A 25,631-nucleotide genomic window follows, 5' to 3' on the forward strand; every position below is an offset into this window, starting at 1 on the left:
ATGCTAGCATTTAAAAATGGAATAAAACATTTAATATTAGTTATATGCTCTGTAATAAAGTCTGCCCAACATTTAACTCTCAATCCGTGGCAGAGGAATGAAACTATGCAATTCCTACAGCAAGTCTAAGAGACTAGTCAGCATGAAGTCTAGAGAGAAGTATAAGGTGTATAGATTCATAAATGCCACTATCCCATAGATGTGTGGACACTGGCTAGAACCATCTCTGCTCCTGCTCATCTGCACTGCTTTCACAGCAGCTGTTGCCATTAAGCAGGTGTTTGTGTTATCTGTCATTCTCACCTTCAGCATTGACTGAATGTAGCAAAAAGTAGGAGACACTTTATCATTAAAGGATCACAGGCTACGAGAATTTGAAGGGATCGTCACTATGATATAGAATGTGGTTTTAAAAAAGCTTCTGAAATAATTTGTAATAGTGAAATCCCTCCTTGCAATAGAAGTTTTTTTCAGGATGCAAATATATAGCTGACAAAAACTAAATTTTTAAAATCAGTAAACATTTATTTGTTTAAAGCAATATCTACTTATACAATTAGTCAATGACAAGAAGTTGTTCTAGTGAATACAAAATTAGAAAGAAATTTAAAGTTACACATCAGCTCTAATATCTTATTAATTTTCATTTTTCTTTCAGTTCTATAGGATGGAGAAAAATCTGCATTTCCTAAGATAAATAGTTGAAATAGTTAAGAGCATGCCTTGAAATTTTAGTAGGATCTTCACAATCAATGCCATTCTGCACATGAATAGGGTAACCTAGCAGCACAAATTAACAGGCTGGCATTTTCCAGTGTGTTCAAAGTTGGTGTATAACATACAGTTTGAGGTCTGCTTTTTAAATCACAGTTTATTATATGTTAAAATATATTTAAAATTAAATGATAATTAAGCATGTAAATCACCTAAAATTATCTCAGGGTCAAGTTATGCAGCTTTGGGTCTGTTTCCTTAAATCTATTACATCTAACAGACTGTAATAAATTAGATTATAATAAATAATTACAATAGATTGTAATAAATAATTAGATGTAATAAATCTATTACATCAAATAGTTTTAAGGAAACAGACCCAGAGTCATCCAACGAGTTGTCTAAGTCTCTACCTCTTCATTTTAGCATTGATAGGACTTTGCCAGGACATTCTGCAGGCAGCACCTGGATTTGCTGTATATGTTAACTCTAAGTTAAATTAATTCATTCAAGAATGATTTACTCAACCCAGCAAACCCATTACTAGGTATATATCCAAAAGCAAACAAATCATTCTGCCAAAAAAATACTTGCACTCACATGTTCACCACAGCACTATTCACAATAGCAAAGACATGGAATCAACCTTGGTACCCATCAATGGTGGACTGAGTAAAGAAAATATGGTATGCATACACCATGCAATACTATGCAGCCATAAAAATGAATGGAATCATGTCCTTTTCAGTAACATGGTTGAGCTAGAGGCTATTATCCTAAAGAAATTAATGCAAAAACAGGAAACAAAATCCTGCATGTTCTCACTTATGAATGGGTGCTAAGCATTGGGTACAGATGGACATAAAGATGAGAACAATAGACACTGGGACTACTAGACTGGGGAGAGAGGTGGACAAGAGTTAAAACTGACTGTTAGGTACTATGGTCAGTACCTGGGTGACAGAATCATTTGTCACAAACCTCAACATCACACAACATACCCAAGCATCAAACCTGCACATGTACCTGCTGAGTCTAAAATAACAGTTGCAAAAAAAAGTAAAGAAGAAAAAAGAATTGTTTACTAAATGCCTACTATATTCCAGTCATAATGCTAAATGCCAATAATATAATCATACTACAATAGGCATAACAGATTCAAGTTCTGCTACAATGAAGCTTACTACAGTTTAGTGGAAGACACAGATATGAATCAAAGAATGAGATATATGCCAAATTACTACCATGAGAAGTATGTGGTAGCTGATCTAATTAACCTCAAGAAGCCTAAGTTTAAGCTGAGTTTTTAAGGCTAGGTGAAAGTTACCCAATTGGGAAGAAAAAAAGAGAAAATATGATGTAGTGTGATTGGGATGGAAACATTTTCCTGGCAGAGAAAGTGTTTGCCAAGGTCGTGTGGCGGGAGAGGATGTAGCATGTGGTCTACTTTGGAGGCTTTTGGTGCCATAAAGAGAAAAATAAAAATTGTCTGCAAAAGACCTGGTAATAATAACAACAATATGCACAGAATACCGTGTTCTACATATTGTTCTGAAACCCTTTATAAATAATGATTAATATATTTACATCTCACACTAACTTTGTGAGAGAAGTGGCATTATCCACATTTATAGACGTAGAATAGAGAAGGTTAAGCAATATGTCCAGGGTCAGAGAGCCATGAAGTGTCAGAACTAGGATATTCCACAAGACTGACACTGTGCAGGGCTCTTCTTTGCCAGTAGGCTAACCTGCTTTCTCTTACAATGGAGTGGAGTCCCCTAAAGGGGTAGATAACAAAAGGTTGACGTACGTCTTTCTCATACCCAAGCCTGCACTGAGGCATGACTCCCAAGAAAACCACGAATTAACAAAAAGACCCAAACTCAAGTAACCCAGAAGTAAACAAGTTTTAAACCTAGCAATAATGTCACTCATGTGGCTAAAGTCTACCATAAATGGCGTGGCTTATATCTTCAAGGATCCTAGATTTACAATTCAGGTAACAGCCCACAGGAATTGGAATGAGTTTTTTTTTTTTTCTGATAGTATAAACAGTGTACTTTATAATGTTCCCCCCTTTTGGCTTTGGTTATTGGGAAAAATAACTAGCAAGTTCTCTGTGGCCTGTAATTTCAATTTGCTTTTCCTTCAACTGGCTTTCTAATCTTAATATTGTTTTTATATTTATTTTTACATAAATATGCATTATACTCTACATATATTTTTACATTGTATATACTATATATGCATTATATATTATATACATGTATTATATGGATATCATTTATATATTATATATTAAATACATATTTTTATATATTATAAATATATATTTGATATATATTACATATATTTAATATAAGTATATAAATATATTTTATTTTTATATATTATATATTATATATTTACATATTTATATTAAATATATATTTTATATATTTCATATATATTTAATATATAATAAATATTAAATATTTATATTTATATTTATATTAAATTATTGCATATTAGTATATAAAATATTACTATATTAGTGTATTAAATATTATATTAAATTATATTTAATATACTAAATATATAAATATATATTTTATGTGAATATATAAATATATATTTTATATAAATATATAATTATAAATATATATTATAAAATATATAATATAGATTCATATAATCATTCAATAATCATTTACTCAACCCAGCAAACCCATTACTAAATTATATATATTATTATAATTATATGTAATATGTAATTTAGTAATAATTATAATATATATTATATATAATGATATATATCATTTTATATATAATGATGTGTATATATATATAATGATATACATATAATACACATATATAACACATAATGCAGCACCTACTAGGTGCCAGTGCCAGTGCCAGGTTCAACCTTAGCAAGCTCTGCATGGGGTGCAAAGATGGATAATGCACAGTTCCTGTCCCTGGCCTTGAAAGCTTATTAAAATCAGTAGGCTTCAAATGAGAAAGAACTTTTAATGAAGCAAAAATAAAAGTGGGTGAAGGATATGAACAGACACTTCTCAAAAGAAGACATTTATGCAACCAACAGACATATGAATAAATGCTCATCATCACTGGTCATTAGAGAAATGCAAATCAAAACCACAGTGAGATACCATCTCATGCCAGTTAGCATGACGATCATTAAAAAGTCAGGAAACAATAGATGCTGGAGAGGATGTGGAGAAACAAGAAAGCTTTTACACTGTCGGTGGGAGTGTAAATTAGTTTGACCATTGTGGAAGATAGTGTGGGGATTCCTCAAGGATCTAGAACTAGAAATACCATTTGACCCAGCAATCCCATTACCGGGTATATACCCAAAGGATTATAAATCATTCTACTGTAAAGACACATGCACATGTATGTTTATTGTGGCACTGTTCACAATAGCAAAGACTTGGAACCAACCCAAATGCCCATCAATGATAGGCTGGATAAAGAAAATGTGGCACATATACACCACGGAATGCTACACAGCCATAAAAAAGGATGAGTTCATGTCCTTTGCAGGGACATGGGTGAAGCTGGAAACCATCATTCTCAGCAAACTAACACAAGAACAGAAAACCAAACACTGCATGATCTCACTCATAAGTGGGAGTTGAACAATGAGAATGCAAGGACACAGGGAGGAGAATATCACACAATGGGGCCTGTCGTGGGGTTGGGGGCAAGGGGAGGGAGAGCATTAGGAGAAACACCTAATGTAGATGACAGGTTGATGGGTGCAGCAAACCACCATGGCACGTGTATACCTATGTAACAAACCTGCATGTTCTGCACATGTACCCCAGAACTTAAAGTATAATGAAAAATAAATAAATAAAAATAAAAGCTGAACTTCCCAAGTCATTAAATAGAAATTCAAAATACTGATGAGGAAGTCAAATCAAAGAAGAGCAACAGAGCTCAACAAGAGAGGACCTAGTGAAGTCAAAAGAGGGGAATGAATATGAGGTGGGAAGTGTTGGCAGCATAAAGGAAAGGACAGACCTGCAGAAGGAGACCTTGTGTTCCACTACTGAGGAACTTGATTGGAAATCATGCTTTGAACAGCCCTGTCAGTGATTCCAAGCACCCCAGTTTCTGTATGCCAATTTTGTCATCTACAGGCATCTCCACCCCACTAGGGGGCTAAGGGAATTAATCATAATTTTGATCAAGTGCTTTGAGGTACACAAATAAAGGACCAGTGAATATAAACTATTATGATGTAAAAAATATTTTTAAAAACTATTGCTCACCTTTATTAGTTTGGAGGTATAGACAGTAGCCCCCAGGCCTATTTTTTGCACTTAAGCAACGTATCTAACATGTGAGCATACACATACAACAAGCCCAACATCCAGGCCATACACACAGCATGCATGAACATGCGCAGAGACCCAGACACACATAAGCCACCAAAAGGGGTCTAATCTGTATGCAAGAAGAGGACAGATGCTAAAGTGTGCATGGAGTGGGCAGCTCAGTTGTTCATTTTTAGAACCCTAGAAGCTTTCCAAGTTCTACATGCTGTATAGCATACAGAATTGAAGCACTGAAAATAGCCCCAAAGGTGGAGGGTATTAGGAAGACAAAAAAAGCCATTTGTTTATCTTTTCTCTGTTGAGAGTTTTGACCATGTGCTTGATCAGACTGTTCTGTCTGCTAAAGACATCTACATAAATGGCTCCAAAGTAAAAGTCCCAAAGAGCTGTCCAGAGGGCCTCTGTGGCAAAGGAGCCTCAGATGGGAATCCCCAAGCTTTTCTGACATCACCTGAAGGTCAAGCTCCCAAATCTGGAGGTGCACCTCCCCTGCCCCTTCACTTGGCTAACCAAGGTCTACTCGTCCTGTAGATCTCACATAGCTGTCACTTTTTCAGAAATCATTTATTGGCCACCCAGCTAGGTCAGTTTCTTCTTAAATTCTCTCTTCATACTCTGTATACTGCTTGGAAGTTAATCAGAATTGTGACTGCTACTGTTTAACTGCTAAATGTCTTCTACTAAAATATAAGATTCCAGAAGATAGTGCCCATGTCTGTCTTGTTCACTGGATGACTCCGTAGCACAGTGCATTCATTCATTCTCAAGTAAATGAATGAATGAAATCTTGTGATTTCAGCCTTCAGCCTCTGGAATCTAGCTTCACTTTCTTTCCTGGATCCTGCTCTAGTAAGCCATTTTTTTTTCAGCTACATACTATTCAGGGTAAGGCTAACAACTCTGTAATTGAGGTGGTAAAGATAGGGTGAGTGCAAACTATTTACCCATATCAGCAATTAACTAACACAAGTTGGCATGTAGTTCACAGATCAGGCTGTCATCAAAATACACAACTACAGGATTTTAATGCACACTAAACTCTTTTCATTCCTATTGTCTGTCTTATTCAGTGATTCAGTGTACCTTACTGGCACTAACCATTAAAATCATGTATTGAGGACCTATTATGTGTCAGGTACAAGATATTATATCCCATTTAAGTCCCAAAACAAGCTTGCAACATTAACCAATAAGAAAACTGTGGCTCAGGAAAGTTAAAATTTGCCCAAGGTCACAATCAGTAACGAGATGAGTGGAATATAAGCCCAGCTCTCTCTGAATCTGAAGGCCATGCTCTGGCAATACTCTCTCATTTCTCATCCTATAATAAGATGTCTGTGGAGAGTGTGGGTATGCCCTGACTGGCTCGATTTGAATTCCAACCGTGCCATTTACTATCCGTGAGGCTTGGGCAAGTTTCTTGGGCTCTCTGCTGTCAATTCCTTTGTAAAATAGATATACCAGCAGTATTCTCCTAATGGACGTTGTTTTAAGGATCAAATGAGTACTAAGTACTCATTTAAGTACTAAGTACAATGCTTGGCACATGATAAACAATCAGTATTAGCCCCTTTTTGGCCTGTGCCTATTGTCATTATTATTATTAACAATATTATGTGCATACTATTAATTATGCCACTGAACTGCTTCCCTTTGGGATGGAAGAACCAAATGTACTTGGAACAATGTGTCCGCCTTACTCTTCCAAACAACCCAAGATGAAAAGATTTTTCTTTTCTTTTTGTGCAATTTCAGCAAGCATTCACTGAGCCCTTTAATAATGGGCAAAACAGTCTACTACTGGGAGAAGACCACTTCCTTACTCTTCAGAAAGAGATGGAGGCTGGTCATAAGCTTCACCTACAGAAATTCAGTCAGACAGAAATAGGAATTCAGTGAAGCAGAGCTTAGCATGGATCCTCCTAGTAGGCAATCCTACGGTGTTACTCTCCTGTTCAACTTCTGGCTCTTGCATTGGCTGTAGTAGTAGTTTGAGGAAAGGAGCCAGGACTTACGGTCTCCCACCCTTGGTTTAAAAAAAGAAAAGAAAAGAAAAGAAAACCTGCTTACATTTCTTTTATATATTGGGTTTTTCTCTAAGACTATTTGATCAAAGTGTTCTACTGAGAAAACTAAAAATTAAAAACCTTGTAAACTCCTTGTCACAGTATTAAATTCCTTCATGACCTGGCCCCTCCTAATGTGTCTAGATTCATCTTGTATCAACCCCTTCTTGGCACTTTTAACCTCGAAACTAAGCTATGTGCAGTTTCCAGAACATGCCCTCTCAGCTTCATGCCTTGGCACCGGCTGTATTCTTGGCCGGAATGTCCTCACCTGACTGTCCTCCTGGGCTTCCTCAGTGAGGACTGTCTCCTCAGAGTCCCAACAAACTTTACAAGTAATGTTATTTACACATTCTACAGCCTGTTATAAAGTGTATAAGCTTTATTTATAAATATTTAGGGCAAGGTTGTGTTACTGTGAGCAGGCAAAAGACCATTTTTTTCATCTTTAAATTTCCAGTGCCTATCATAAAGTAGATTTTAGTAAATGTTTGTTGAATAAATCAATGAAAAAAGAATCACGTGAAATTAAACACTACATGAATTGAAGACTGAAAACAATGTGGTTAAGAAGATAGACTTAAAGGATGGGGTTACATTGCTCAGGCTGAAATATTCACTCCTTCCTTTGGCAGCCATGTTACATTGAGCAAGATACTTAAAATGCCTGGCTTTCACATCCTAAAATGGGGCTAATCATGGAAACTGCTTGGTTAGCTGCTGAAAGGATCAAATGAATTAATATATAGAAAGTATTTTAAAGAGTTCTGGCACATAGTAATCACTCACTTAGTGTTAGCTACCATTATTATTCTTTTTGATAGGAATATAAAAAATGTAACTAGAGAAACACTTTACTTAAGGACCAAATCAGTTTTGAACACACTCACTATAATATATGATATGATAGTCATAGAATTCTCCTGTTTTTGCCCACCCAGCATCTTTCCCACTCTTTTCTATAATAACTCTCAGGTTTTTCTTTGAGAAATCAACTCTCTCCAACTCTCAGTCCCTGCGGTAGGTTCCAGAGCCAGGCATCCAGCCCAGGCGTGGACTGGAGAGTAAGGAATTGGCCCAGGGATGGGGACATGGTCCAAGCTGGACCACTGATATTCAGACTGGCACCTTTGCTGGGACCAATGGCAATGAGGTAGTGAAAACATGAGCCTGCAGCTGCTGCTGGGACGAAAGCAGAGCCCACAGATGGAGAGAGACAAAATCCTGATCATGTTAGGTGACTCTCTGCATCCTGCTGAGGTTTTTGTTGTTTTAATTCATACAAGCTAGTAAATTCCCTTTTCAGCTTCGTTCAGTTTGAGTGGAGGTTTGGTACTACAACCCCAAATGTCCTGAGTAGTGTAATCATAACCAGTCATTGTAAAGGCAAAAGCTTACAATATTAGTATTTCATTAAGTCCTATATGCACTTCAGGGTGTCACTGTAAAGGGACTACTTTACACTAGGAATTTTTATCCAAATGAAAATAGGGGTTATTTACAGGGTTATCAAAAAAAAAAAACCCCACAAAAAACCATAGCTCCTTCACACTTGGTGGCCAGAAAGAAGTAAATACAAGACCCTAGAAAAGTGGTACTCTCATTTTGATGTGTGTGACACTCTGAGGAGTTTATAGAAAAGGCAGATTTTGAGGCTACCCCAGAAATCCTGCAGCAGGCCCAGGAATTTGCATTTCTCATGAGTACTTCAGAGGTGCTGACTGCCCACTGATGCTGACGGTCCACTTTAAGAAACACTACCTGGGAGGGTCCAGCTCCTCCTAGATGCCGTAGGTCAATCTAGAGTGCAAAAATCCAGCTGAGAGGTAAATCCCAGACTGTGACAAAATGGGGAAATTTCCATAATGATTTCATGAACTATAAGATCTTCAAGGCCTACTCTGAGTTTAAGCACAAATTCTGAAGCAAATGTTGGCAAATTTGGAAGTGTTTCAGCTCTAAAAATGGAAGGATATAAGCATTATATCCAGTTCTCTCAATGGCTATTTTATACAAAAAAGGAAGTGATATAGAATAAAAACAATAATTTAAAAATTGATGTCAAGCTTATGGCTTTATCAGTTTTATAACAATAAACTATAGTAACTTTGTAGTAGGTCATAGCATATAATTAACAAAGACGACCTTTGAGAATTCATTTCAGTTTTTTAACAGAGCAACCATAATGAGTACAATTATAATAATTGGTAAGAAGCTTTTATAGCATTCTGTAATACACAATAGACAACATGGCAAAATAGAATAGATTGTCTTCTAAAGGCACCACATGAGTTTCACAAAGGAAATCTCATGTTGACTGTGATGTGTAAGAGGGTGATACAAAAGTCTCTCGATGCCACATCAGACACCACAAAAATAAGAAAACCATTTCCTGATGTGCATCCATGTTTGCCTTCGTTAAAAGTCAGTGGTTAAATAATATCAATGACACGACTGAATCACAGAAACTATCTAGCCCTCCTCAATAGGAGTTCCCCAAGATAATTAAGCCTAAATACTATAAAGCATCCACTCTATGTAATGGATTGACACTCCTTTGCATGTAAAATGGCCTTACCTCTGTACCCTCCTTGGAAGAATTGAGAAGGCAGTCTCTCAAATGATCTTCTGTAGAGCTTAGATGCTTAATGAAACCCAGTTTAGAAAGACTAACTGACATTCCTTAAGCTGAAAATACATGCTCTGGGAAAAATAACTGTGTAACTTTTAATTCCAAGCAAGGTGGTCTAGCAATAGTGGTTCTTGAGTAGTTTCTGGTTCTACTTGTGAGGCTTTAAATTGTTCAGAGTCATACTTTGAACATCAACACACATTTTATGCCCCAAGATTAATGACATCAGTGGAACTCTCAACTGTAGTTCTTCAAAACCACACAATAGAATTTAATATACAGCATGAATGTCTTGGACTCCTTCCATAACCATTAATTGTTAAACTGCCAAGCTCATCTCATTATGCAGAGATCCTATTCAATCCAAGGAAAATACAGTAGTATGACTTCAGCTGAATTGCAAAACAAATTCTGATTTGTTCTGTGGTTGGAGCTTTGTAAAATGTTTACACGTTTATAATGAGTTTCTATGTAGAGACTGATAGTATCTGATTTTAATTTTTGTGTCAGATCCTGCTAATCGACCATTCCAGTATCCACTCTCCCTTCATTTCTGACTAATAGAATCTGGATTTTTAAGTAGACACATTAGTAGAATAAAAGACTACATTTTCTAGCTTCCCTTGCAGCTAGATACAGGCAATGAAAGCAGAAGTAAGTAGTAATGTTGTATGGAAGTAGAAAATATTTCACTGGAAGGGGCTCATTTGTACCCTTCTGCTCCCCCTGCTCTCCCTTTTTTGCCCGCCATAAAGTGTGATCAATGGAAATCCAATAAATATCTTGAACCATAAAGCAACCTTAACTGTGGAGGCCATGCATTAGAATGATGGAGCAGAAATATAAAAACATCCTTCACTCTACCACATCACTGACATACATCCCTAGGCTGTCCACCTTTACACTCCTTTAACATGAGAGAGCAAGGCACTTCTATTATGCTTAATCCTCTGTTATTTAGAGTTTTCTTAAACCGAATTAACATAATGCACATACAGTTTATTATTCAGTAAAGGCCAGGTGAATTAATAAACTAATTGGGACTAAATATTTGAACTTTTGTAATACCTAAAACTTAAATAATGTATTTAAGACAAATAAAAAGAATTAATACTTTATCTAAATGGTAACAAAAATACAGGAACAAAATCTTTTACTGGTCAAAAATATATATAACTTAAAGAGGAATTTAGATTAATAAGTCAGTACAATGTGTGGTGTAAACAATAATTAGTGAAATGTGAAATGTGTATTATGGTAGGTAACTATCACATAACATATACTTATCTAAGGTAACAAAGTGAGCCCAAAAGGTATGGGTTGAAGTTTGACATACAGACATACTGTGTGTCTTTCTTATTTATTTTTTTCTTATTTGTTTTTCTTATTTGATGCTTTTGTGTGACTCATTCATTCTATGTCTATTTATATTGAATAATCAACTTCTGGGCTGAATGGAAGACTTTGGTCTTTTAGCTTTCATGTACAGCAGACAGACATCTTAGAAAAATCCCCAGGACAACAGAAAATTATTAACATGCCTTTGATGTCCAGTGAATCCTTTCGAGTCAGATTTTTGCTGTGTACTCTTGAAAAGGCATTAAAATATTTTAAGTAGGCCTAGCAAAAGGATTGAAAACATTAGATCGTATTTAAAATAAAATCTATTTCTTAGATTGCTTTTGATTATCCAGGCAGAAATTTTGTTTCATTGTTGCTCTATAATGATAAGAATTTGTGTTTATTGTGATTATTTGATCAGTAATATTTTGTTTTGGGAAATATTCATGTTAAATATCCTACTAGGATCTTAGAGCCATCCAAGCTCCTGTCTACTCCAGTGGTAGGCAGACCTTTGAGAAAACAGTTAAGACTCATTTCTTCTGTATAATCTCAGTATTATTCATTTAATACCTTCACATCCTTGTTCTGCATTCATATGCAAATATCTGTGGTTGTGTTTATGTAAATTATTGGCACACAGTATTCACTCTAACTACATAAGGCAGTGTGTAGGTATCAAATTTAATTAGAGTGATGTACCCATGATCTCTTCAGTCAGCTACTGCATACTTTTCCTTATGTTAGCCACAAGTGGGGAAAGATATTAGATATTTAGGGAGATTATTTTTCTAGAACACAATTTTTTTCTATCATTAACTTCTCTATTACAAATATAGAGATGGTCCCTCATTTATAATGGTTCAACTTACAATTTTTTTGACTAACAGTGGTGTGAAATCAACATGCATTTGGTAGAAATCATATTTCAAGTACCTGTACAACAATTCTGTTTTTCACTTTTGCTATAGTAATCGACAAATTACATGAGATATTCAACATTTTATTATAAAATAGGCTTTGTGATAAATGACTTTGCCCAACTGTAGGCTAACATAAGTGTTCTGAGCATGTTTAAGGTAGGCTAGGCTAAGCTCTGATGTTCGATAGGTTATGTGTATTAAATGCATTTTCAACTTAACAATATTTTCTACTTATGATGGGCCTATCAGGATGTGAACTCATCGTAAGTCAAGGAGTATCTCCATGGCTATTGAGATGGCAAAATAAAGACACTTACCCCTGTGACATCCATAACCTTGATGGCTGCAAGCTGGCCCGTTTTGACATGACGACCCTGTAAAGAAAAAATATTAACAAAAGATTTAGTTCTGATGATGAATAGTAGCATTCAATTCCAACAATAAAGAAAAATTGCTTGGATCAGTGCTGTACTATGTCAATGGGGGGAGAGAGAAAGACAGACACACACGGAAACACCATGTCTACTTAGTGTTTATTTTGTAAAACGTCCCCAGTCACTTTGTTTATTTTCACAGTGGGTGTCAAGTCAAATAAAAAATGCAACGTTGAACAATTTGGTTCTACCTCCTCTCCAAGGCATTTGACAAGAGCTTATGTGAGAGGAGGATTTACGTGGAAGGGGAGCTAGGCCTGCATGGAAGAATACATAAATATCTCTCTGTTAGAAAACACTCGGTAGATGAAGAAACTTTGGTTTCTTTCATTCTTAAAATATCCTGTGATGGTTTTAACTGGATATGATTCTGCTATAATTCACCTGAGATTGTTCATTTATCTTTATCTTAAAAGGGAGCCTAAACTAAAACAGATAGCAATCAATCCAAATTTGTGATCAAGGAGACAGTGTTGAACATTAGGAACTGCTTCCCCAAGGTGGGCTCTTTTGGTCTTTAGAACCACAGTGAAGCAGCAACCACACGGCAAAATCAGAAACAAGTAGGGAGTGCCAAGGGGGCACTCTCAGAAGAGAATTATTTTCTCTTTGTTTGCTCCTTGAGAAAACACAATGTCTACATGTGACTCTCAGACAACAGCAAAGATGGTCATACTCACTACTTTTACATGAATTTTATATACAGCTTCCAAAATACATTTTACTTATTGCTGCTATCAGGCAATAAAATATAGCTTCTAAGATCAGCTGGGTTCAAAACCTAGCTTCATGACCTTAGGCAAGCCCCTCAACCTTCCAAGCCTCAGTTTCCTCATCTCAAAAACTGAAATAATAATAATACCTAATGCATAGAATTGTAGTGAGAACGATATGAGATCATGTATACAAAGTACTTGACAGTGACATATGCAGATTAGCTGTCAGCAGATGCTGGCCGTAATTATGTATGGTCCTGTCTTCTGGTGAATGTTAAATGTTGTCTTCCCTACTGAACTGTATGTTTCATAAAGGCAAGGACCATGTCTCATCAATGTATTTCCAGTACCTGGAATAGTAAGGGCCTACCCCATAGATGCTGTGGCATGTTTATGAATTAACAACAGATAAGGAGGCATGTATAATTGTGGTGTGGAAAAAGTGATTGGCCTGGTGTGATTCAGATTCAGTAGTTGAAGTTGGTGAAAATGTGCTAGTTTAGTTGGATCAAATTTTTTAAAAGTTGTAGTAGAAAACATTAGTGGGTCAATTTTGTAATTGAGACCTCCTATATCTTTGTGCTCTTAAATCCTTTCCCTTTTTCTGCTACTTTTCTCCCTTACTAACCTAATCTTCCCCACTCCTCTGGCCCTTTAACTTCTGCCCACTCTGCCTGTCCTCTTTCTTCTCACATATCTCAGCTTTAAAAATCTATTTACTCTGATTCTGATGGTGCTTCCTTCTGCTTTTGACCCCCATTCTGCTGCCCTTTTTTCCTCCTCACTGGGGAAAGAGCACAAAGAAGGAGACAGTAGGTCAGTAATCCAATATGGTCACAGACACAGCCCCTCACACTTATTTCCACTTTCCTGAAATCAAGGAAGAGGATGGCGTGTTACCTTGTAAAGAGCCCTGGACCAGAATCCCAGAGGCCCAGTTCTTGTCCAGGCTCTGCCCATGACCACCGGGTGTGTCTGGGCCCTCATTTCCCCATCTACAAAATGTGGGGAGACTGGGCTCAGTGGTTAGTAGACAGGGCAGTGAGTGGGTATCAGCACTACCAACTCTTTCCATCCCAAGCAGCATTTAGAAATTTAGTTTTCACAAGATTGATAGGGAGAGAAGTGCCACTGCTACAGAACCAGGAACACTAACTTTCTTGCAGAGCAGCAACACTACCTTTCCTGCAAACCATGAGTCAATCTTGCACAAGGAAGAAATAGCAACAGCATCCTCTTTTGAGTCTGTGATGCCGTAATGATGACCCTTGCAAAGGAATCAACAGCTTTGTAACCAACAGTGGACTTTAAAGTAATGGCTATAAATCATGTCTTCAATAATGGCTGTTCATCTGCTAAAACACTGAAAGAGGGTAGGGGAAAGGTAGGCAAATACAGAGGGTCTGTCTGATATTATATAGCTGATTTGCCTTGAAATTATTTTAATGGTACCTGTAACAGGATACAGACAAACCACTGGGCACGGCTTGCAGGGCCCTCCAAGAGCTGACCCCCTTTCTGCCATACCACCTTGGTAGGCTCCCACTTGCTCTTACTCTGTGGACCTTGAGAACAAACTGTTTGCACTTCTGTAAATGTACTTTATTGTTTCTTGCCTCTCAGATGGTATGTTTTCTTGGTCTGGGTGCCCTTTGCCTTCTTGACTCCTCAGACAACTTACTCTCTCTTTCTAGATTCAATTACAGTACTCTGTCCTCTGATACCTCACTTGTCGATTCCTCGTCACCTCTATCAATGAACATGTCCCTGTGTGTATTATTCCAAGGACCTCAAAGGATTAATATCCCTCTCTCCCTCTCTGGTCTTCCTTCCTCTCTTCCTTCCTTCCCCTGTGGCTCCATTTGCAGCCCAACCTTTTTCCCAAATAAAACCTTAAATGAACTCCCCTGGTTCAAGCAGGGACTTGACTGCCCAACTCTAGTCTGCTCTGCCTCCCAACTCCCCTCATTCCTGAGGGAGTCCCTGAGGCATGTCTGCCAGCATGCACTTTGAGAGACTTTGCAGTAGATTTTTAAGTCCTTAAGAAGCAGGAAATTCTCTTTGAGTGAATAATTTGTTACAAGGACACCTCAACACCTAGTTCTTTCCATCAGCAGCCTAGGGCTGAGCTAGCCCATGGTACTGGCTCAAGGCCAGAGATGAGGCGGGATAAAAGTGACCTGTGTTACATTTCAAACACAGGCAGTGGGCAGTTCTTGTTGGAATAAATAAAATATCAGCTCTTTTAAAAAACCTAGTATACTTGGCTTTTGTTGTTGCTACTGTTTTTTGTTTTGTTGTTGTTGTTGTTGTTGTTGTTGTTTTTAAGTAGCCACTATGAAAATGACGGAAGGTAACACTGGAAAAGAAAACAACACTTTAAATTTTAAATTTCATTTCCCGGCTGAAACAGCAGTTCTCAGTGGGTCTGACAGCTAACTGAATAATACACCTTGGGATGGCAGTTTGGGCTTACATGAGATCCTGGAGGTGGAACAATTAGCAGCCTCAGATCACTCCCAGGCAAAGGTATCCCCACGCGCTAGAGCAGGAAGGATGCTGAGCTGTCACATTTTGCTGATCAGGAAAGGGCCATGAAGGAACTTGCCCAGCATGAGCTGCCTTTTATATCCCCAGAGAACATCAGGCCAAGTTATGATCCAGATTAAGGCAGACTTGGAGGGAATGGCAGGGAGTCAGCCGACCTAAAGCTCACTAGGAACCTGAGGCACAGTCATTGTAAGACAGTTTTTAAAGAGGTAACTTTATAAAATCAGAAATGAATTGAGTAGGAAGGGCCCCTAAGAGCCTAACCCAATCCTCTCCTTTTAGAGATGAGGCCAAAACCTCACAGCTAAACTCAGGACACTTTCTCCTCCATCCCACTTCTACCATCCAGCTCCTAAATCACAAATTTCTATCACCAAACTTTTAAAATAATTTTTAAAACAAACTTTTAATATTTTACTTAACTGGAACTAAATATCAAACCAGTCATCTTTGCTTTACATAGGATTTTTAATAATTTATTTTTTAAATTTGGGGGCAGTGCAACGAAGGGGATGTTATTGCAATAGAATTTTGAAGGGAAAATGTAATAGTACCCCAATTCTAATTTATTTTTCCTTATAAGAGAAATTTAAAATACAAATATAGACACCATCTAAATTTAGATCTAAAATACATGTTTCAAGCTGGTGCAGTGTTGCACGTCTGTACACCCAGCTACTTGGGAGGCTGAGGCAGAAGGATGGCTTGACTCCAGGAGTTTGAGGCCGGCCTGAGAAACACAGCAAGATCCCATCTCTAAAATGGACAAATGTATGAATGAAAAAAAAAAAAAAACACATGTGCAACCAAGAACTAAAAATTAAATTCTGAAAAGAAAAAACTTCTAAAAGGAGATAAAAGAGTTTAAAAAAATTCTCCATGAAAATTAGAGAAAATGTCCTGTCAGATTGCAGTTGCTGAGTCATTTTTAAATAAAAGGATGAACTGAATTATTTTTTTCTTACTGAAATAACCAATAATGGCAAAAGCTAGTGAACACACTAAATCTAGAAAAGTAAAACTGATATTCTGATAGGACCCCAAGCCTAATGTCAGATAATGTCCTAAAGCATAAAAAGCCTATCCACCAGAAAGGAACAAGAAAGGCATCAAAACAAGGGAGGCAGAGCCTTGGGGCCACAGCTCAGCCTGGTCCTCAGACACACTTAAGAACCTACTCTGCTCCCCTCTTCCCTCCTTCTCCCTCACTTTTGAGGCAACAAACTATGCTGATCCTTGTTCTATGTAAAATAATTCAACATCGAGGTGAAATCCAAATTACTCAAGTATGATTAATACAATACCCTACTCCTTCAACTCCTCCCTAAAATGAATGCAAGAGAAAACAACAGTTTTGTTTTAACAGCCACATAAGCTTCACTTTTGTTATTGTTGTTATTTTCTAAGGAAGAGCAAGAGGGTTTTTGAGCTGCTAGCCTAAGGCTAGCCCGGAAGACAGAATACTTTCATTTCTAGGTCACCCACGTACATTTATTTCTGGCAAAGCACACAAGCAAACCATCTTTGTTGAAAATTCAGACATTCCCCCCACTATCTTCATCCTCCTGCCCAAGGACGCTCACACACAGGTAGAGAGTGGCTCATTCTCCTTCCTATCTACCTTAGATTTAATCTCCACTTTATTGAGGAAGTCGTCTTCAATTTCCTAATTGCAAATGAGTACTCCACCTTTGTGTTTCCACAGAATACTATCCCAACCCCACTGATCATAGCCAGCACTGTGACTTTTCAAAACATGCATCACCAGAACCATGAAAATAAATCAAATCAAAATGGAAAAAAAGCAGAATGTAGAATATGTAGTAATGGCAGCTGTTGTTTTATGGCTCACCTGTTCTGATTCTATCTGTCTGTCTGTCTATCTATCTATCTATCATCTGTGTATCAATCATAGATGCTGCAGTGTGCCACCAAGATCCTCGAGTACAGACTGAAGTACCTGACAACTCTGTCAGGTCCCTCTCTGGGAATGGCCCTTAGCCAAAGAGCCACCTCACCCAAGGTCATGCTCCTTCCTGGAGAAAGGTGAAGGATGATGGCCACTTGGATTAGGATGGAAAGGGTGGAGAATGTGGGAATGGACAGGAGGCCAAATGAAGAGGACTTGGGAATAGATTGGATATGTATTTCCCTTGTGCCTTCATAGTGCTTGGCACAGCAGGCACTCAGCAAATATTTGCTGAAAAACAGACTGAATGAAGGCATGAAATTTGAGGGTTGCGTTTGGGTTCTTGGTACCATCCACATGTCTACATCTGTTTCCCTTACCCCCACATTTCCCCAGCCACAGAGCGTATGGGACCAGATAGGGTGGGGTTGTAAGCAGGAATTATAATTATTTTGCTCATAAATAAAAAGCTGGAAGATGAATTTAAGTGGATGAAGTTCTTTTAAACTCTACAGAGAGACCAATTTACTTTCCCTTTCCATAGATCACAGAGAAACCAGAAATTGGTTTTAGCTTTACTTCTGAGCTGTCATGATGATGGCAAACATGAACTCTGGTTTTCCACTCCCAGTTGAGACTAAAGGTTAGTTAATATCTATCTGGACGTCTTTAGGAATGCTACCTTTCCTTGATACAACATGTCTTGAGGCAAAGAGGTAGACAAGACAACTTTATGAAAAGACTCCAAAGATCCTTATGATCAAGTAACATGAATGTTCACAGAGCATACTTGGCATGATGTCCATTCCTAAGTCTTCCCCAGGTTAAATGGAGCCTTTGTGTTTCCTTGGCCTACATGTGCCATTCGTTGGTGGCTTAAAAACCCTGCTTTCCATATGTGCAGAACTGTGATTCAGACTTTATGGCTCCCAGACTTGTGGCAGAGGTAAAGCAAGGTACCGACTCAGGATGGTGCCCAAGCAATTACTCTCCATCTCAACACCACTCACTGTGAATTCCTTTGCTTGGCACCTCTGAGTGACAGAAAATTGATTGTTTTCAAGACTGTTCAGGGGTGGGCCAACTGAAAGCTGAGACTTGCTCACAGACATGAAGTGGGGAAGAAGAGACTGGGTTTCATTTTTCTTTGTTAGAAACTAGGATTCTTCAGTCTTCATGGCTGCCAGCTTGGCTCAGTTTATAAATCAAAATGGATGCTTAAAGGGAAAAAAATCAAATAGTCACAATTTTTAGCAGACAATAGTTAATGTATGCAGATTCCGTGGCAGGGAGCCTAATGCCTGTACCCAGGAAAGACACGCACAGCTGAAGTGACAGCAGTGACGAGGCAGACAAGATGAGGGGTGACGAGAGCTCAAAAGCAGACAAGCCAGCCTCTGGGCCAGGGCCTTGCGCCAAGAACACACTTCCCAGTAACCTCCTCTCAACCCAAAAAATGAGCACAAAACCAAAGCTCTCACTGGCTCTCATCTAATTTATACCACAGAATTACCACAATCATCTGTGGCTTTTTAAAAAATTTTTATTTGTTTATTTATTCATTTATTTATTTATTTATTTTGAGACGGAGTCTCACTCTGTTGCCTAGGCTGGAGTACAGTGGCGCTGTCTCGGCCCACTGCAATCTCCACCTCCTGGGTTCAAGTGATTCTCCTGCCTCAGCCTCCCAAGTAGCTGGGATTACTGGTTCCCACTACCATGCCCAGCTAATTTTTGTAGTTTTAGTAGAGCCAGGGTTTCACCATGTTGGCCAGGCTGGTCTTGAACTCTTGACCTCAAGTGATCTGCCCACCTTGGCTTCCCAAAGTGCTGGGATTACAGGCATGAGCCACCACGCCCAACCTCATCTGTGGCTTTCATACATTCATTTCTGGGAGGACTAACCCCCCCCAGGTGTGGGGGCTCAAAAGATGGCGACAAAATATGTACATGCAGCCAACTCTTCAGCCTCTCCAAATATCCCATTCCTCCCCACACAGCACAATGGACTTCCCTATCCCCTGAACCAAGAATGGCACCTGGGGCTATAAACATCATTCAAAACCCTGGTACCTGAACACTAGTCCAAGGTAAAGTTTACATACAACTCCAGTAAAAGGTGAAAAATAAGGACCCAGTGGTGATTTTTTCAGAAAACAAGAGGTATTCAACTTAAGCAGGATTCTTATTTTTGGTGTTAAAATGCCCATTAATGAAATGTTTTTAACTTTTAAAAGTTAACAACCATATGTTTTTGTTGTTGTTGTTTTTGTTTGTTTTGTTTTGGTGGGGGGGGGGGGTTATAGAGTGAGATTTTAGTACCCCATGAAATCTGAGAATCCAGGAAAAAGTATTTTTACATACACGAACTTAGTAGAAGGGTCAATAACCCTCTGAAGACACGAAAAAGGTTCTTGATGCAACCTGGAAAAAGTTAAATGTGAAGGTGTATAGCCCTTAATAACTTAAAATAGCCTGTGTGAATTGTATTGGAACCCACTTCTCTCTCCTCTGGGTGCCCTAAGTCCCTAATGCCCTTAAAACGCAGTCCCCCAGGCACATGGCTGCTACACACTAGAACAGAAAGCCCCTCAAAGGCAGGAACTCCACCTTAAACCTGTTTAATCCTCTAGCATTGCCTGGGACAGCACCTTGCAAAGGGTAGGTGCTAAATCACATGGGAAAACATCAAGTTTCTAGGCCTAGTGAACCTTGTAAATTGCCACAAATCACAATGAACAGAGATTCCTGTGATCCATCAGGGGCTACATCTGGGAGAATCTTGATAGAATTTGGGGAAATGTCTACTTCCAAGTGTCAGAAGCTTAAGAAAAAAGAGGACCATAAGAATGGCTTACGGTGTCATAACTGGAGGGGAAAGCTATGTGATCTGATGTGAGTGTTTTGCTCAACAAGGTTCTGTTTTTATTTTCTTTTCCAAGTGTTAACTAAGAAAACTAGGTCACTGAAATAGGCCCTGGAGGCTCACTAGAGACATTAGCATTCTGCATGTCATAATCACAACAACTTACCAGAGGAAGGGGTCAGGGAGAGAAAGATGCATCAAGAGAAAAGCAAGGTCCAGACGCTGCCCTGCCAACAACCTTTCACCTCTGCCTCCTCTTTTCCCGAGATGGTACTAACTAGAGGTAGGACGATGCAACTGTTCTTGGAGAAACAGGGCTCATTTTTAAAGATTTCAAATCAATAGCTCCCTCTCTAAGGACTACTTTATGAGGCAACTCTGTCTTCCCCTCAGGACCTCTGGCAGACTCTTTGCTCACTCCATCCCACCTCCTAGCTGCAGATTAAGAAGATATATTACATCCTCTCCCCTGGCCCTGCACAGGGTTGCCAAATGCAGCCCGAAGCTGGCCCCTGTTGTCTGAGATTTACAACCAGGTGACTGGGAGTGGACAGGGTTGGCTTTGGACCACAGACACGATACGCTGGGGGTTGGGGGAAATAGATGATAATAATAATAAAAAGGCAATGCTGCATTTCATTTTGCCTAATGTATGGCTTCGATAGGAAGCCAGTCCACCCACAGTGCTGTCTCAGTCACTTAATAGACTTCTGCAGCAGCTGCAGGAGCAGTCTCCTGTTCAGAAAGAAAAAGGACCACACTGGTGTCATGAGAAAAAACAAAGGCAAAGGACCACAGTGTTCCCAGCTATCATTCTTGGGGTGGCAGGAACATAAATGGGGACCCATTTGGCTCTTTATTTGGGCTGTTGATGAATAAACCCTCTCCCACGGTGTCCTCAAACCTCCAGCAGTTTTAATTAAAACAAAAGAAATGTCAGCAGGGAAAAGACTGGAATATAATTAGGGCCCACCAAATCTAAAGTAATATGGGGGAAAAAGACTAGTAATGAAAGGGAAGCTTTCAGGTTCTTACTGAATCCCTGCTCTGTTACTGACACAAAAATCAATTTCAATAGGCTTTAGTTGCATCTGAGCGGGAACACAGTGACAGATGAAATTTAGTGAGCAACTTACTGGAGTCATAATGATTCCCACGGAAAAAAAAAAAAAAAAAAAAAGACTACAATGAGCACTCCCAGCCAAATGTCTCCTCTGTAAGAATGTGTATGTTTATTATACATACACATAACATGTATGTTATTAAAATTATATCTAAAACTTATATACCTAAAACATATATAGGCTGAGTGTGGTGGCTCATGCCTATAATTCTAGTGCTTTGAGAGGCCAAGGCAGGAGGATCACTTGCAGCCAGGAACTCGAGACCAGCCTGAGCAATATAGTGAGACCCCGTCTCTATAAAAAAATCTAAAAATTAGCCAGACCTAGTGGCATGCACCTGTAGACCCAGCTACTCTGCCGAGGTGGGAGGATCACTTGAGCCCAGGAGTTTGAGGCTGCAGTATGCTATGATTGTGCCACTGCACTCCAGCCTGGGGGACAGAGTGAGATCCTATCTCTAAAAAAATAATAATTAAAAATGATAATATTGTATATATAGAAATATACTACATTGTAAATATATACATATGGAGGAGAGAGAATTTAAAAACTAGTCTTTTTTTTTAATCCCAAAAAATGTAAATCTCTCTCTCAAACCCTTTAAAACAGTGGTTTTCAACAGGGCAACTTTGCTTCCCAGGGGACATCTGATGTTGTCTGGAGACATCTTTTGATTGTTATGACTGCAGCTACTGACAATTAGTGGGTAGAGGTCAGGGATGCTACTAAATCTTCATAATGCACAGGACACCACCCTTCCCCAACAAACAATAATTGGGTCTAAAATGTCAATGGAGTCAAGGTTGAGAAACCATGTTTTAAAAGAATTTGACATTTCATAGGTGCTCAATGAATGCTGAAGTCTATGAAATGTCAGATTCTGCAATAGGCACTAATACTACAAAGATCAAATGATAAGGTCTTGACCTCAGGGATCTCCCATGGCTTAAGGGAGGCACAGTAGACGACGAATTGTTCTTTCCTTGCTTAATAGAATCTTACATGTAAAATCTTTTCTTAAATCCCAAAAATGTATGTTCTTTAAGAACACAGGCAATACTATACCCAGTGACTTCTGAGACCATTTTCAACTGGATTTTGTGTGGCCAATTCTAAGACTTTCCCATTTAAGCAGCATATTCTAAATTTTTAAAAAACCTAATGAAGTATTATTAGGACTAAATGGAATTTGGTTTATTATAACTGGACACAATTCTGGCTAATTATGTTAATTTTAGAAAGAATATCCTATTTTCATTTTAAAACAATATTTACATCTTAATAACTCTTCATACTATGTGTTCTTTCCTTCGTAAAGGTTTACTTATAGTTTTAAGTTATCAGGTACTCAATTCAGAAATATATTATTTTGTTTGATTAAAATATAAGTCATGTGAAGTTTTAAGCTAAAAATGTAACAGTCAATGACAAGAGAATAAAGGTGTTTGCCTTTATCCAACATAAGTTCTTCAAATGCAGGGATATAGGAATCTTGCAATTGCTGTAAGCGATCGGTTTCCAAGAAATAAGGAAAGCAAAATTCAATTTTTTAGAAAAAATAAATGACCAACATTATTCTATATCACTGACACCATTCATCACCTTTTAGGTACTTAAGGATTAAAGAACTCAAGATGGTCAAAGAATAACATCCAAATATAGACTCTCCACAGTGTATGAAAGAAATAATTATGGCCTATTAATTGTTCCACCTGCAATAGCAGAAGACCCAGATCTCCGCAAAGGCTGAAAATATCTCTCCCCCTCCAACAGATGTCTTCTGTGTCAGCACAGACCGCATTTGCGATTGTGATTTCTGAGCAAAGACCTGCATATTGTTCTCTGGGAAGGAGGGTGAGAGGACAAAAAGGACATTAGAAAACTGAAAGTTGTTTTATAAATGCAGGATGGCTCTTACATATTCATAATCTTTCAAAGTGATGGCCATCACAGACTACAGCAATTTATCAGCAAACACATCCATCCCTGGGAAGCTAGTTGCTGGGAGTAAGTAGTCAAGTGCCTCTCAGAAACCTGTACTCTCCCATCAGGACAATAATGCTGAGAACACTTCTGTCTGAAATCTTGGGGGAGGGGCGGGGGTGAAATATGATGACACACTGAGAAAGAACAAGGGCTGTTTTAAGTAAATATGATCTGCCCCAAGCTCTGGGTAGGCCTGAATGGGAGGGTAGTTAGTAAATGCATTGACTAGTTAGTAAATGCATTGATTTATAGTTAAATTTAGCTGCGATCCATCTGTGACCTATCAGGTAGCTTCGTCTCAAGGAGGGTGAGTTTTCCCTGACTCCAGTGAAATTCTTCTTTCCACCACATTTTCATGCCTCCAGTTTAGGTTGACTCATCAGGGATCGTGAGACGGGTAAGGACAGCATCTTGCTGACTCTTGGAAATCTTCTCTTCTCGAGCAGGTATTTCACACAGTCTAGGAGAGAATTGACTATCTGTAGCTAGAGCTCTGCAGGCCCTATAGAGGACGTGGAGGTTACGAGGAAAGGCTTTGAAAGAGGTATGAGGTTCCCTTGGACTAATTAGTGGGTCTAGAGTTAGAACCTCTAACTTTGTAGAACAGATACAAAACAATTAGCTCACTAGGTTGCAGTAAGGATTAAATTACATGTGTAGATACACTTGGTAGAGTGGCTGGGTAAATGGTGTTATCACAGTGCTTTTAGTGTGATTGAGGTTCCATTTCTGTTCTCTTCTCCTACTATTCCCCCCCAGTCCCCCACTCGCCCACATTGCAGGTCTAGTTTCCTTCTCCCTTTCCTCCAATGTACCATGGGGACTTTACATGTCTCTTCCTTCTGCCACACTTGAATGCTCGCTGCCTTCAGGTCTTGACTTGAATGGGTCAAAGAGTCTCAAATGACTCTTCTCCAATAGTCTTTTTCTGGCTGCTATATCTAAAACTTCAACTCTACTTTAACTCTTATTATCCTCCTTCCCTGCTTTGCAGATCATCTAACAAACTATACAGTTTATTTATTTATCATGAGTATCGGGCATTTCCTGCTCTAGGAGGGAAGTGTCTTGAGGGCAGCGGCTTCTCTTTGTCTTGTTCACTATTCTGTCTTCAGTAGCAGATCAGTGCCCACATGGTGGGTACTCAATCAATATGTGCTGTATGAATGAATTCCTAACCTCTTCGTGGAAACACTTTTCCAAGTCCTTCTGTTTCTTTTTTTTTTTTTTTTTTGGAGATAGAGTTTTGCTCTTGTTGCCCAGTTTGGAGTGCAACGGCACGATCTTGGCTCACCGCAACCTCCACCTCCCAGTTTCAAGCGATTCTCCTGCCTCAGCCTCCCGAGTAGCTGGGATTACAGGTGCGCATCACCACACCCAGTTAATTTTGTACTTTTAGTAGAGACAGGGTTTCGTCATGTTAGTCAGGCTGGTCTCAAACTCCCGACCTCAGGTGATCCACCTGCCTCAGCCTCCCAAAGTGCTGGGATTACAGCACTTCTGTTCTCTTTTTAAAAATTCATAGCACTTCTTACTTGAAGGTGTAACAACTCTGATAGAACAAGTACTGTTATCAGACTTTAAAACTGAGGCTCAAAAAACCCAAGATTTTTCCAGGTTGTATTTTCCTTTCATACTAGCCTTGCATATAAGTCAAGGAAACAATAAGATATTGTCTCTCTCTTTTAAAATTCTATTTAAATTCTCTCTAAAGAATAAAGAACAGAACTGTAAATTAAAATGCCTGATAATCAGAATATATTTTCCACCTAGGAAAATTTATTCCTGTAAATATATATGCTTTATTTAAATATTAGCAATATAAAGTATAGAAGCAGAGGTAACTGCATCTCTAAGATATATTTCTGCTAGCAGCAGCCAATAGATCTACCTTACAGATAGCAGTTAAGAATGAGGCTGTGCTATTCACAATAGCAAAGACTTGGAACCAACGCAAATGTCCATCGATGATAGACTGGATTAAGAAAATGTGGCACATATACATCATGGAATACTAT

The 25,631-nt window shown here is 38.5% G+C and overlaps 1 protein-coding gene across 18 annotated transcripts in view; it reads right to left on the minus strand.

Moving 5' to 3' along the window:
• The window catches only part of TNIK (TRAF2 and NCK interacting kinase), a 398,334-nt gene that overhangs the window by 154,513 nt on the left and 218,190 nt on the right, over nt 1-25,631 (minus strand). For all 18 annotated transcript variants that reach the window (XM_019024032.3, XM_063704353.1, XM_055381466.2 and 15 more), the window contains one exon: nt 12,346-12,402. In XM_019024032.3, coding sequence (XP_018879577.1) covers nt 12,346-12,402 — 57 coding nt within the window. The remainder of the gene's footprint in view (nt 1-12,345; nt 12,403-25,631) is intronic.

Source organism: Gorilla gorilla, chromosome 2 (assembly GCF_029281585.2).
Source record: "Gorilla gorilla gorilla isolate KB3781 chromosome 2, NHGRI_mGorGor1-v2.1_pri, whole genome shotgun sequence".
NCBI lineage: Eukaryota > Metazoa > Chordata > Mammalia > Primates > Hominidae > Gorilla > Gorilla gorilla.